At 39.0% G+C, this 13747-nt stretch overlaps 2 protein-coding genes across 3 annotated transcripts in view; one reads left to right on the top strand and one right to left on the bottom strand.

The window, feature by feature from the left end:
• Nucleotides 1-8624, bottom strand: part of cfap54 (cilia and flagella associated 54) — a gene marked incomplete at its 5' end in the record, with an annotated part of 36462 nt that extends 27838 nt beyond the window's left edge. The window contains 25 exons of the mRNA XM_084407575.1: nucleotides 127-274; nucleotides 439-581; nucleotides 660-845; nucleotides 955-1047; nucleotides 1168-1350; nucleotides 1455-1576; nucleotides 2493-2570; nucleotides 2654-2801; nucleotides 2906-3031; nucleotides 3247-3308; nucleotides 4108-4255; nucleotides 4433-4570; nucleotides 4653-4738; nucleotides 5441-5558; nucleotides 5635-5747; nucleotides 5831-5926; nucleotides 6004-6196; nucleotides 6288-6389; nucleotides 6504-6617; nucleotides 6740-6883; nucleotides 7533-7591; nucleotides 7678-7846; nucleotides 7961-8104; nucleotides 8242-8347; nucleotides 8476-8624. Coding sequence (XP_084263701.1) covers nucleotides 127-274; nucleotides 439-581; nucleotides 660-845; nucleotides 955-1047; nucleotides 1168-1350; nucleotides 1455-1576; nucleotides 2493-2570; nucleotides 2654-2801; nucleotides 2906-3031; nucleotides 3247-3308; nucleotides 4108-4255; nucleotides 4433-4570; nucleotides 4653-4738; nucleotides 5441-5558; nucleotides 5635-5747; nucleotides 5831-5926; nucleotides 6004-6196; nucleotides 6288-6389; nucleotides 6504-6617; nucleotides 6740-6883; nucleotides 7533-7591; nucleotides 7678-7846; nucleotides 7961-8104; nucleotides 8242-8347; nucleotides 8476-8624 — 3168 coding nt within the window. The remainder of the gene's footprint in view (nucleotides 1-126; nucleotides 275-438; nucleotides 582-659; nucleotides 846-954; nucleotides 1048-1167; nucleotides 1351-1454; nucleotides 1577-2492; nucleotides 2571-2653; nucleotides 2802-2905; nucleotides 3032-3246; nucleotides 3309-4107; nucleotides 4256-4432; nucleotides 4571-4652; nucleotides 4739-5440; nucleotides 5559-5634; nucleotides 5748-5830; nucleotides 5927-6003; nucleotides 6197-6287; nucleotides 6390-6503; nucleotides 6618-6739; nucleotides 6884-7532; nucleotides 7592-7677; nucleotides 7847-7960; nucleotides 8105-8241; nucleotides 8348-8475) is intronic.
• Nucleotides 8625-11966: 3342 nt separating this feature from the next.
• On the top strand, nucleotides 11967-13672 carry sco2 (synthesis of cytochrome C oxidase 2). 2 transcript variants are annotated; one of them, XM_084408213.1, is made up of 2 exons: nucleotides 11967-12076; nucleotides 12699-13672. In XM_084408213.1, the coding sequence occupies exon 2, from the start codon at nucleotides 12710-12712 to the stop codon at nucleotides 13619-13621; it is 912 nt and encodes a 303-aa protein (XP_084264339.1). In that variant the 5' UTR covers nucleotides 11967-12076; nucleotides 12699-12709; the 3' UTR covers nucleotides 13622-13672. The 2 variants fall into 2 exon arrangements, with proteins under 2 accessions (XP_084264339.1, XP_084264338.1); XM_084408212.1 differs by having other exon boundaries at nucleotides 11978-12071.
• Nucleotides 13673-13747: the final 75 nt, after the last annotated feature.

The raw sequence follows: 13747 nt of genomic DNA, 5'->3' as shown, positions 1-13747 counted from the left end.
GGATGTGCCGACAGAACAGATTTATAAGGACAAGGGTGAATTACTTGAGAAAAACTAGGCTGCATTATCAGTTATGATGATTTATATAACCAATTTTAAGGTAAATTTCCCTTTGTAGACACTAACCTGGCCCCAGATCAAAGGCCCCCCATCACAGAGACTGTCACAGAATAGTGCCCCCTCTTGGATGTGAATATCTGTCTGGATGAAAATAGTGGAGAAAAACAGCTGCTGTAGGAGAGGAGAAGAAAACTGTAGGGTCTCTGGGCGGAGCCTGCATGAAGGAAAAATAGAACACAAATGGAACAGATATACAATAAGACACATTATATTATATTACATTATATTATTACGACTTTTTCAAGACCTTCACAAATAATAATTAATATTAATTTATTCTCAAAATAAATTCTCAAGAGAAACAGGCTATTTTTCTACCTTGTTTGAGCCAGCCTTTCAAGACTGGCTTCTTGTTCCGGCTCTGGAACCTCAGGATTTGAGCTTGAAGGAAGGGTAAAGTGGCTCCATAGCTCATTACAAGCTCTTTTGGCAAGGCTGTGGAGTCCTGTCTGATAAGCCACCTAAACAACATAAAATCTGGCATTAAGGAATGTGGATGGATGTTTTGGGAGACACACAAAAAATTCCGATCCACGTACCTGAGCTATGTGGGCCCAGGTTGTTAACAGTGGTAGAGGCAGAGAGGCCAGTAGAGGCCTGGTGGTCTCTCCAATGGCTCCGCCCACCATTTTGCCTTGAGCATCAAAAGCACCCACTGCAAAAATGTACTTCTTATCAGGTTTCAACCCGCTTACGTGAAGTAAACATTCACCTTTGGCAGGTATCTGATTGAAACACAAATTTCATTTCAGTTACTGAGTATGAATGAACAATACAGACATTAAAAAGTTAAGTTCGTGATCATTTGTGATCAGCAGTGTGCATTCACCCTACCATTTCTCCAGTCCCACATAGGTAGCAGTCTTTAAGTCGTACTTTTAGGTTGATACCCTCTGCATCTCTTCCATAAATACAATACCAGCTAACCTAGATCAGGATCAAAGTTAATTGATGTTTTTCAGCATTTACACATGAATATCACAGTGAATAAATCCAAAGAGCCATTGACTGATTTCAGAATTATGTTTATAGAGAAGACGTGACAACCTCCTCTTCCAGTGCGTATGGCGCAGGTGTGAAGATCATGGAGCAGTTAGATCGTGTCAGGAGTATTGGGGTTGGTGGTGGCTGTCTCTTCTCTGCCAGTCCTAAACTGTTCTCTGAAGGAAATGTACAACTAACCAGCTTCTTCTCTTCCAGCTCGGCTTTCTCCATCAGCGTTATGGCCTCCTGGAGAGAAAAAGAGAAAGTTTAGATCATGTTATCTGAAAATCAAAACCAGCAGCATGATGGGATGTGGAACTAAATGTTTGGAGTTGACATCAAATACTGACCTCAAGTATTTTCTTGGTCTCTCGACTAGTCTGGTCCTTCCTGAATGCCAATAAGGCCTTCTGCGCCAGGAAAACACTCTTAGAGATCTTATTCTTCTTGATTTTTTCAAGTTCCATAGAATCTGTTAAGGAGTAAATCTGGGTAAAACTGACATACTGTTCCTCTTCAGTCAAAATTATTGACGCCACGTCGAGACAGACGAAAAGGAATCTTGCTAGAGAGGCCAATCTACTTCGAGTGCTTCACAGACCACATTGCTAGAACCGCCCGGTCATGTAGATTTGCCTTGTACAACATTAGGAGGATCAGGCCCTTCCTATCAGAACATGCTACTCAACTCCTTGTCCAAGCGCTAGTTTTATCCAGACTGGACTATTGTAACGCTCTTCTGGCTGGTCTTCCAGCTTGCACAGTCAAACCTCTGCAACTGATCCAAAATGCCGCAGCTAGAGTGGTCTTTAACGAGCCGAAAAGGGTCCTCCTATGTTCTCACCCTAGACGGGTAGAAGCTCTGAGAGGCCCTGCTCTGTCGGCTTGCTACACCCTACTGTGCACCCTTATTGCTCCAGAGTGAAAAACCTGTTAAGTCCTCCAACACCCTCGGCCCGGACATGGCGGAGCGTCCGGCGCCAGGCCTTTATCCATTGAATCCTTGAGAACCGGGTCTGGGCTGGGTCCCATATGTGTGACCCTGCGAGGATCCCATATGTGTACTTCTTCCATGGCTGCTCCTAAACGGAAGCCTGTGTCTTTCCTTTGGGCTAAGTTACCCAGTACGTTATATGCAGTACAATTTTCGGGTTAGTCCATATGTATATCTCCACATAACTCCATAACGCTGTGTGGCTGAACTGCTGATGCAAATGACTGCACGCCAATGTGCATTGGCTCGTTTAGTTTCACTCATAGTAGATATGCCTCTCTAGCAAGATACCTATTCGTCGGTCTCGACGTGGCGTCTCCGTTCCCTCCTTCAGGGAACGAGGGTTACCATATGTAACCCAGTTTTGTTCATGTTACTCTGTTTTGAAACTCACCTTCTATAGGTCTGTTTGTTTCTGAGGTCTGCACTCGATTAGTATGTGACTTCTTACTCTCCGTCAAACTGATCTCTTCTGAGGAGAACAAATACGATGCATTCAGTGACACGCTTAAATGTAATTTACACAAATGTTGAAAGATTGCACATCTCTCTGACCTGGCCAGGAGTCAGATAGTTTGAGAGTGAGTCTGTGCTGAATGACCATTAGCTCTAGGTGTAAATCCATGGAAAGGGCAGTAAGGTCAGTGATACTGCTGCTCTCTGGGACTCTGTTGCTCTTTGAACTCTTGTAATCTCCAAACTTCTGTGGTTAAGACAGCAATCACATTTTCTTAAGCATGCTTGCTGTATATAAAGTAACAGGAAGTAACAGAGCTTGTGTTGTAGGAAGTAAAACTTAGTTCGTGCCTGCATAAACAACTTGTCAAAGACAGCAGAACCCCCATTAAGTGACCTGGCCCTGCCTCTGGACACACAATCCACACCTCGTTCCACCAAATCCAATGCAGTTTGCAGCTGTTCAGTTCGGGACATCTGCAGACATGTTTAAAATAAAGTTTTATTATGGTCAAAACCTGACTCAATTCCATAAAACTGCATGAGACTGTGTTGGTTTAAATGGCATTCTCAGATTCTAAGGTATTTTTACTTGTTTAAATTGTTCTAAATGTTGAATCTAATGATGCTGAACCGCTTATAAACTTTAAGTAGAGTTTTATCTTCTATTTCTACTTTGTAGGACAACATACCATGAACAAGGAGCTTGCAGATTTTCTAACAGGGATGGACTCTTCACTATCTACAGTGGAGTCTACAGAAAAAAACACAAGGGAAAAAATATATATTAAATATATAACTAAAAGTGCAAAATACACAATACAAGTTTTTCAACGAGGTCTGTCATGCTCAATAAGGCTGTATTTATTTGATTCAAAAGATATTATAGAATATATTTTAGAAATATTTAGAAATATTATGACCATTTCAAAAAAAAAATTAAATGTCATTTATACTTGTGATGTCAAAGCTGAATTTTCAGCAGCCATTACTTTAATATATGTATTACCATAAATACCAGTGTCATGTTTACAATGTCTGCCGTAATAGTCAAAAAAAATTGTATAGACCGGGGTTGTGTGAAACTTAATTGTGGCACATATTTGTTCCATTTGCCCACTGAAGTGGAAAATCCCTAGTCCCCAGTAGGAACTTTTAACTGAAATACCCCCTCAAGTCGGAGATGTGACTGGGAAACTCGGGGAAACAGCAACAACCCGACTTTAGAATCCAATATGGCTGCTCAGTGCATCAACCGTAGTGAAACAGTAGTAATATGTTGTTTATAGCACTTCTGTTTGTCTGTGTCTCATTAAACTCAGTGGTGCACACAGTACTATCCAACCTCTATTTGTGGACAAGATACTTTGGCATTATCTGTGCAAAATACCTATTTTTTATGTATTCCAAAAAAGCAAGCACAACAAAGGTATGTCTGGACGTGGCCATCTTAGTTTTCCGACCTGTGTGCTAGAACACGGTCAACTTGGGTGTCACGCCATTCCCAACCCCATCATCCGTCTTCTGAGGTAAATGGAACGCAGCAATAGTACCTGTTTTTCTCCCGGACTGCGGGGCATCCATGCTGCTTTCCAACACCATGGCAATTCTGAGAGTCATTTCAGCCACTAATAAGAAGTCTACTTCAGCCAGCTGGTGCTCATGGGCCACTTCACACAGCAAGAGCAGGGTCTCTATCCACTACAGAACAAAACAATACAAAAAAACCCCCAAAAAACTTACATGTTTTGGATTCAGCAACTGATTACAAAGCAGCAGCTAAATGAATGCTTTTTAAAATTTACAAAGCAATCATGTCAAAGCAATCAAGTCGCTCATAATAATCATTTTAGATTTAATGTTTATTGGAATAATAACCTGGTCTTGGTTTGCCATCCTTCCCCGGTAGTGCACAGGGTCATAGAGCCTCATCTGCGCTCTTTGAAAAACTGTTTTGCATTTAGCCCAAAAGAAGAGCACGATGTCCAACACCAAATCTGCATCTGGCTGGATATCCTGTTTGCACACACATACACAACATCAGGTAACCAATGACAGCTCCATGACGTCTTCAGACAGTGTGAGAGAAAGATCTGACCTTGTCTGTCCTGCAGACACAAGTATGAAGTGTCTGAATAAGATTGAAAAATTCATCTGTCATGATTGCTGGCCCAATATTCTTGTCTGTAATGGAATAAAACAAAAAAAGAGGGATTATGTTTATTTTAAATTAAAATAAAGATTTTTACATAACTAGGGATGCACAATATATCAGCCACCATATCGGTATCGGCTGATATACAGTATGTTAATTTTTAATGTTATCGTTATTGGCCCGATAAGAAAATTTGGACGATATATTAAAGCCGATAAATCATGAATTATTTTCTTCAGATGGGACACTTCAGATGGTGAAGTTCGCCAAGATGGTTTTGATTTGATTGAAACATGATTGAAATAACTTCACAAAGAAAAATATGTGTAATATGTCCAATGGAAGTCTGTCATATATGCTACATAAAATTATAATAAGAGCATTATAATTGTGTGCTTGTTACATGGATTTTAATGGTGAGACTTTTGTTTTCTGTAATCAGGCTCTCAAAATTATATATAAATTTGGTTTTCGATTTATCGGCCAATAGATTGGTTATCGGCTTTCAAATATAAAGAATTATCAGTTATCGGTATCGGCCAAAATTTTCATATCGGTTTATCCCTATATATAACCCACATTTTTTTGACACATTTTTTTATTTAAATTAAAGTACATAAAAAATAACTGAAAAAAATTTAATCAATTAATCAATTAATTAATACAAATCTCGATTATTTGATTATTGCTATGAGTGAAATCATAAAATTCTTGATTAGTACCAGCTTGACCATCAAAAGCAGCATCTTTCATGGTGGTTTTAACTCTTTGAGTGGACAACAAACGCTCCACAGCCTCCAAAAGCCTCAGTTCCAGCTCATACTTCCTAAACGGGCAGCCCTCCATGTTCTGTGAACAGACCAAGAAAGAGACTAAATAAAGCAGTCTGGCGGGCTTTTTTAAGCCGTATCACAGATGTACTCACAGCTAGCGCTGACATAAGTGCAGAAGAGAGCGAGCTGAACGTGCTCCACTGTTCATATCTGAAGAGCTGCTTAACAAACTTCACCGCAGCATCTACTGCGATCTTACTATTTCCTGTGAGACACAAAATAGAGACCCTGAGCAAACACAAATTAGAGCGAAGTAAAATAAATGGCCAGTTAAATTCAAGGACTCACCAGCGACAGCCGTGTCAAAGAGAGAGGAGGTAGGAGTGACTGCATTCACAGAGGGAGGCATGCTCTCATCAAAAGTGTGTTCAGTATCACCAAATGCTGCATAAAAAAAGGGATATTTACACTCTACAATTGATATTTAGTTGCATATGGGCAGAGAGGATGAAAAAGTTTACCGGACAACAAGCTAATGCCAGCCAAAATTAGCTCCAGTACTACATCCTGGACCTCGAATTCTTCAGGCATGCCGGTCTGCAGGGGCCTAACAGAGCTGTCATGCAGAGCTTCCAGCACAGCCAGAAACCGAGCAGCATTTCCCTCAAACATCTCCATCAGGATACGCTCAGTTGGCGTGCGAGGCCATGGAGTCTGCAGAGAGAAATAAGGGAAACAGATAGAATAGATATTAGAAAAGAACTAGGGAAAAGAGGCATCGTACCTCATTAAAGTGAATACTCACTAGCTGTAGCACTTTCAAATTGTTCTTCTGTTTGGGTTTGAAGAGGCCTTTCGGTTTCCTGCGGGGTTCGTACACTGAACGCTTAAACACCATCACTGCAAGCTTCTCTCCGTCAATGAAGCAATAACATGATTCAAGACAGGCATGAAAATATAGTAGTTAAAATACAAGAACTATAAAAACAACAGCATGTTTCATTTAGGCTACAGTTCTCACTTTTATTGTGGCCTCCTTATAAGCTTGCTGGGTCTCAAATGACACTTGGGAGCCAGTAATCTCCTCCAGCTTGGCCAGTTCGCTGATCTTGCCAAGGGCTCGGCGCGCAAACACCTAACGCCAGGCACAACAAGAGGCAAGAATGACAGAATGCCTATGTGGTCTCTGATATCCATCATAAAGCTATAAGATGATTTATCGAGCAACTTTAGACACAGTTTTTGCGTGAAACCCACCTCTGCCTGAACTGAAGCACAGTCATGAAAGTAACATTCACACACAGCACAGCAAAGTGTGGACCTCCATGGCAGGAAGTTGGCCGTCAGCAGAGGAACAGAAGTCTCTAGACATGTGCATGCCCATAGTAAGTACTCTAAAACCTGAACGAAAACCAAAAAAAAGGGACTAGATTCACAGAAATGTAATACATGTTGTCAATTACATTTTTAAGAAAGTATGTTGATTTGCTTTATACATATTCACTAACACACTTATTATTATTTGCATTTTTTACTCTTTTCCCCTTTTTCTTTTTTCTATATTTCTGTTTATTTGTATTGTATAACAACCTGAGGTAAACAAAATTAGACTAGTGTGGTCATCTGTTAATCTTGAAATATTAATAAGGTTTAGGTACACTGTCATTTTAAAGTTTGGGGTCGGTACGATTTTTCAAAATGTTTTTCAAAAACTTACCAAGGCTGCTTATTGTGAAATATTATTATAATTTAAAATAACTGTTTTCTATTTAAAAAATAATAATTTTTAATGTGATTTATTCCTGTGATGACAATTTTTTCAGTCTTCAGTCACGAGATACTTCAGAAATCATTCAAATATGCCGATTTGCTGCTCAAAAAAACATTTCTTATTATTATCAGTGTTGAAAACAGTGGTGCTGCTTTTATTCATGATTCTTTGATGAATAGAAAGTTCAAAAGAACAGCATTTATTTGAAATATATTTTTTTGTAAATAGTACTGTTATACTTAAAAGTGTTACAAAACATGTAAAACTGTTTTTGAGAACCTGTGAAGCATGGCCTGCTGACATCAGGAACCTGCATATGTTATACATGTGTAACGAGCCTGAGGAAATATAGAAAACAAGTCACATCACCACGTATTGTCAGTGTGATATGTACAGCACCCAGACATATTGCTGCTGAAGGTACCATTGTACAGGATCCAGCATAAACTTTCATCAGGCAGAACAGCCTGCATCAGAATGCGCAGAAATCCCAAGATGCTCAGCAACTTTTGAAGCCCACCCTGGTCTGGCAGTGCACTTTTCTCTCTCTCCAAATAGAAGATGCATTTGCATTCTCCCTCAAGAGCACGGAACTAACAGACACACGGATCAAAGTTCATTCATTATGAATCAAACCACACAATTTATTAAAGAAACTAACATTTATATTGAAAACAGCTAAATGTACTTCAGGAAGGATCTCTAACCGTAAGTTCGGCTCTCTTTGAACCAAAGCCATCTGAGAAGAAGGACTGCTTGAAGTGCTCCACATCTCTTATGCTTTCCAGGCTTAGTGTGCAAAACTGCTGCAGATAGAGTCTGTACCCTTGCCAGAGAGCAAGCCTGTATAGCTTATAAGAAATGATAAAGAGTATATATAAAGAAAACATTATATTGATGAATGAAAATGGAAGGAATTAGCTAAATACATTTTGAAGTAACTGTGGCAAAAAAAAAAGGGTAAAAATAAAAATACAGTTGTCATTACCTTAGTGTCAAGGAGGAAATCAGCTGTTTGCAACAGGTGCTCTTCGAAATAACATGGAGGAAGGCGAGATCTATACTTGTTCCATGTTTCAAACAGTTTTATGGACCTGTCAGTTAACAAAGTACATTAATTATACTTAAACGTCAATAAAATAATATAAAACATAATACAAAACACCAATGACATTATTTTTTGTTAAAGGCTTTAGCTCCTTTTGTCTTGTTTGTCTCTTACCCCCTGGAGTAGGATAGGTTGTCGTAGTTCGGAGTGCCTAAAAGTTTCTTTATATGCGCTTTAAACTCTTTTAGGTCACTTTGAAATGCTGACAGGACAGGGTTGTTTTTATCCAGGGGTCCGTAGTAGGACGCTGGTGAAGGGTCCATGTTTCCAACGGAGCGTGCGCGAGGCGAGCTACTGTGTTTGAATCCGCTGTTATGGATACGACTCGAGCTCCACTGCTCGGGGCACGACCATGCATACATTATGCATAATTAATGCAAAAATTTACGTTAACACGCATCTTCTATGATGAACAGGAACACCATTTCTGGATTAATTTTATTTAACAGTTACTTCCCTTGAGTGTTGGACGTAAAAACTATGTATATGCGATACAATTTCTAAACCTTTCCGATTTTACACATTCCCACTCATATTTATCAACCTGCCATCTAGAGGCTTTTCGGCAACATTTTTAAAGACGAATCTGCAAATGTGTGTATGTAACAAATATTAATGTTTATTACTAAGTAATACACGTAAAACATTTATTATTTTAGATAATTTTTCAAGTTACAGCAATTCTACACGATCAACGTTTTATGCTGAATCTGCGACTTCGAAACACAAGTCTTTCACCGCTTGTTTGAATGTAGTAGCTAACCGTGCATATAATAAACGTGTTGGGAGAAATGGGCAAGAATAAAGATCTGAGTGACTTTGAAAAGGGCCAAATTGTTATGGCAAGGCGACTAGGTACGAGTATTACTGAAACGGCAAAGCTTGTGGACTGCTCCCGGTCAGCAGTGGTGAAAATATACCAACAGTGGTCCGAGGAGGGACAAACCACTAGCCGGCGACAGGGTGTTGGGCGCCCAAGGCTTATCGATGAACGAGGGCAACTAAGGTTAACCCATCTGGTCCGAGACAACAGAAAGAATACTGTGGCACAAGTCACACAAACGTATAATGATGGTAATGTGAAGAATGTGTCGCAATACACAGTTCACCGCACTCTGCTGCGTATGGGGCTGAGGAGGTCGATCCGCTGCGCCTCCTCATCACAACCCACAGCACTTGAAGGATGTGGAGGACCAACAGGAGATAGGTATAATTATGAATTCTTTATTTATTGGTTCGTGTATAGATAGATAACTATGCATTGTTCCAGATAATCAAGGTCTTTTCACTTGAAAATGAAAGCTTGTCAGTGGGAAGGCAGATCTTCAGGATTTAGAACCTTTATTAAAATCGTAGTTCATCAAGCACATTTGTCCTTGAGTGTTCAGCTCACTCCACTCTTTTTTCTTTGTCTCCATCAGTTGTTCTGAGGATGTTGAGACTCAGAGGACTCAAATGGCATGTGATGTCATGGAGCATCCTGCGATCAACAACGAGAGAAATAACTAAACTTTCACATCATATGCCGAAGGCCTTGTCCCCGTCATGTAGAGCTCTCAAAAAGACCCATCAGTCCCTCTTTAGAACATCAGCTCAATGTTTTCCTCCACCACATTACCATCTACCACCATTAATTGGAGAACAAAGAGCTTTTTACTCTCAAGACTCCTGAAGAAGACTATTAGAAGAGTATTATTGGTACCTGGTGGTATGTGTACCGGGAGAAAGAACAGAGTATCCAGACACAGAGACTGGAGCAGTTGAGGAAAAAAAGGCTGTCGGACAGGGAGACTTCCATTTGTTGGATCACACAGGACAGCGCAGGACCAAACCCGATGAAGAATCTAAGGATTCTCAGTAGCAACTGGTGTGTGTGTGTTACTTTAAGAGAGCAACCATACATCTCTGTTGTTCTATTTTCTTTTGTTTTTATGTGATTGAATTTTATAATCATTACTTATTTGTGTAGTTTATCATTTAATTTATTTATATTATTACTTGATTTATATGTTAAATGTTTTGTTAGATGTTTGTCTTCATGAGTAAGAGAATGTCTCCATTTCAGTGTTTTTAACGTCTCAGAATGATGTTTTGAAGCAGTAATTTTCCATTGCTTGTGCATTGGTATAATAACACTTGTTGGATTTGCACTGGTCAGACGAAGTCTGAGCATTGAAACACATGCAACTAAGATTATTGAATAAATTCTGTTGTTTTTATCATCATTATTTTGTCTCCTGCTTTTGCTCTTCCCTGGTTTTCTCTGTCCAACTCTCAGGCTGATAGGCTGTTAATAGTTTTGGATACTAGAAAATACTTGCTGTTGACAGCTTTACTGGTTTTGGACACCAGACAAAACAGATATCTTTCACAGGATCCAGCATAGCTGATATTTCTGACGTAGAGATCTATACGATCTAATCAGAGACAAAAACACCCTAAATAGAAAATACCTTGGGTTACATGACACATCACAATACACTACTGTTCAAAAGTTTGGAACTGCTAAGATTTAGTCTCTTGTGCTGACCAAGGCTTCATTTATTTGATATAAAATACAGTAAAAATGTGTAATATTATAATTTATTGAATAATAATTTTAATATATTTTAAAATCAAAATCTTTCCTGTGATGGAAAAACTGAATTTTCAGCATCTTTACTCTAATCTTCAGTGTCGCATGATGCTTAAGAAATCTTTCTTATATGTTGATTGGGTGCACAAGAAACATTTTTTTACTATTATCAATGTTGAAAACAGATGTGCTGCTTAGGCTAATATATTTTTTTTACCGAAACCGAGATACATTTTTTTCATGATTGAAAAAGCAATCTTTTGTAACATTATAAATTCCTTTACTATCACTTTTCATCAATTTAATGAATCTTTGCTTAATTAAATAATTAATTCACACTTCAACTTCACACACGAACAAACGCAAAATTACATTTTCTAGAGAATCTGCTTTTGTGCTTTCTGACAACGATGTGATTAAGGTCTGAAATGAAGAAGAAAAAACAACAACAAAAACCAGCATTCGTATAAATTACAACAACTACTCAGAGAAAGGTCTCAGATTATTACCAGGATAAGTAGGTCCATTCTCTTAAGCTTGCTATCCGCAGTTTCAACTGTAAAATAATATAACGACTTTTAGATTCACAAGGAAAAATATGTAGTCCATTTGTGTTTGTTTTTCTTGTGTGTTGGATGTAAAGCAGTGTATATTCTCTACAATTTCCATACCATAATAAATAAATAAACCTTTCAAATTTTACACATTTCTACTCAACTATTCATCTCAGATATACTGTAAAAAATAAAGATTCAACTTTATCAACCTGCCATCTAGTGGGCGTAGTGGCTTTTCGGCAACACCTCTTAATGACGAATCTATCATTGTGTGTGTGTGTGTGTGTGTGTGTGTGTGTGTGTGTGTGTGTGTGTGTGTGTGTGTGTGTGTGTGTAACAAATATTAATACTTATTGCTAAATAATGTAATATGTAAAATATTTATATTTTATCTACAGCAATAATTTTCACATCACATCAAATTAAGCGATCAACGTTTTATGCCTTAAATGAATCTGCGACCTCGAAACACAAGTCTCACGCAGCTTGAATGTTGTACAATCTACATGTTGTCACCTATGGTTGTCACATGCGGAGCTCAAGCTTGTATCTTGTAGTGAGGACAGACGACTGTAACTGTAGGGTTTGTAACATTTAAACGTATTTTAACCGTGATTTTGCTTATATAACACGAGTCCTGTATTTCCAAGATAGCTAGTGGTTTAAAGTCTTTTTTCTCTCTCACAGAGCTAGCTTGCTAATATTGTCATTGACATGGAATACGTGTATTTCAGTGAGAGTTTAAAATCCTTCGATGTTTTTATTTGTTTATTTTTATACCGTCTATTTAATATAACAAAAAAAGATAAACTGCAATTATCAGTATTATAAAAAATAAGACGAAAATTGTTTATTTATTGGTTCTTACACAGATAGATAACTAAGCATTGTTCCAGTGTCTACGGTGAATAAAGAGATTGCAATGGGGTTTTGTACAATCTTATATTCTTTCATAATACATACGGGTATAGGGGTGTTATTATAGTCCTGTTTCTGGAGATTTGCTTGCAGAGTTTAGTTCAAACCCTAAATAAACATCTGATGTTCCAGATAATCAAGGTCTTTTCACTTGAAAATGAAAGCATGTCGGTCTGTAGGAAGGCAGATCTCCAGGATTTAAAACCTTGATTAAAATCGTAGTTCATCAAGCATATTTGTCCTTGAGTGTTCAGCTCACCCCACTCATTTTTCTTTGTCTCCATCAGTTGTTCTGAGGATGTTGAGACTCAGAGGACTCAAATGGCATGTGATGTCATGGAGCATCCTGCGGTCAACAACGAGAGAAATAACTAAACTTTCACATCATATGCCGAAGGCCTTGTCCCCATCCTGTCGAGCTCTCAAAAAGACCCATCAGTCCCTCTTTAGAACATCAGCTCAATGTTTTCCTCCACCACACTACCGTCTACCACCTTTATTTGGAGAACAAAGAGCTTTTTACTCTCAAGACTCCTCTAAAACTCCAAACTCCGGCTCGTTGGCAGGGATCAAGCTGCGTACACGTTTGGTTGTGACACTGCTTTTCGGAGGTGGTATTATTGGTACCTGGTGGTATGTGTACCGGGAGAAAGAACAGAGGATCCAGACACAGAGACTGGAGCAGTTGAGGAAAGTGGCAGTCGGACAGGGAGACTTCCATCTTTTGGATCACACAGGACAGCGCAGGACCAAACGCGACTTCCTGGGCCGTTGGGTTCTCTTGTACTTTGGCTTCACCCACTGCCCAGATATCTGCCCCGACGAGCTGGATAAAATGACCAATGTGGTGCGTATTCTGGATAAAGACCCTAGCCTGCCCCCTGTCCAACCACTTTTTATCACTGTTGATCCTGAGAGAGATGACGTGGCTGCTATGGCCAAGTACGTGAAGGATTTCCATCCACGGCTGGTTGGATTGACGGGCACTGTGGAGGAAGTGAAGCATGCAGGACGGGATTATAGGGTCTATGCCAGCGCTGGTCCTAAAGATGAGGATGGGGATTACATTGTGGACCACACCATCATCATCTACCTGGTAAATCCAGACGGACTCTTCCTGGACTACTACAATAGAATGAAAAATGATGCCCAGATTGCTGAGAGTATACGCAATCACATGAAAAAATATGTTAAATTATTTCCAGATTAAGCTGAGAAGAAATATGCATTTGCACAATAAAGCTCTATTTTACAAGAATGATCAACCGCATCCTAGCTCCTTATTTGCATTATTAACTGCAAGTGAAAAAAACTATTAAAAATAGGTTTTTTTTGT

Source organism: Rutilus rutilus (assembly GCF_951802725.1).
Source record: "Rutilus rutilus genome assembly, chromosome: 4".
NCBI classification, from domain to species: Eukaryota; Metazoa; Chordata; class Actinopteri; order Cypriniformes; family Leuciscidae; genus Rutilus; species Rutilus rutilus.
Note: the sequence above shows the minus strand (reverse complement) of the source record. Positions and strands in the feature narration are given on the sequence as shown.

Excerpts from the sequence above, each read along its gene's own strand:
- sco2 (XM_084408212.1), top strand. The coding sequence starts at position 11,984 with ATGTTGTACAATCTACATGTTGTCACCTATGGTTGTCACATGCGGAGC. Across the intron at positions 12,072-12,698 it reads GAGGACAGACGACTGTAACT|TTGTTCTGAGGATGTTGAGA; the intron begins GTAGGGTTTGTA and ends TGTCTCCATCAG.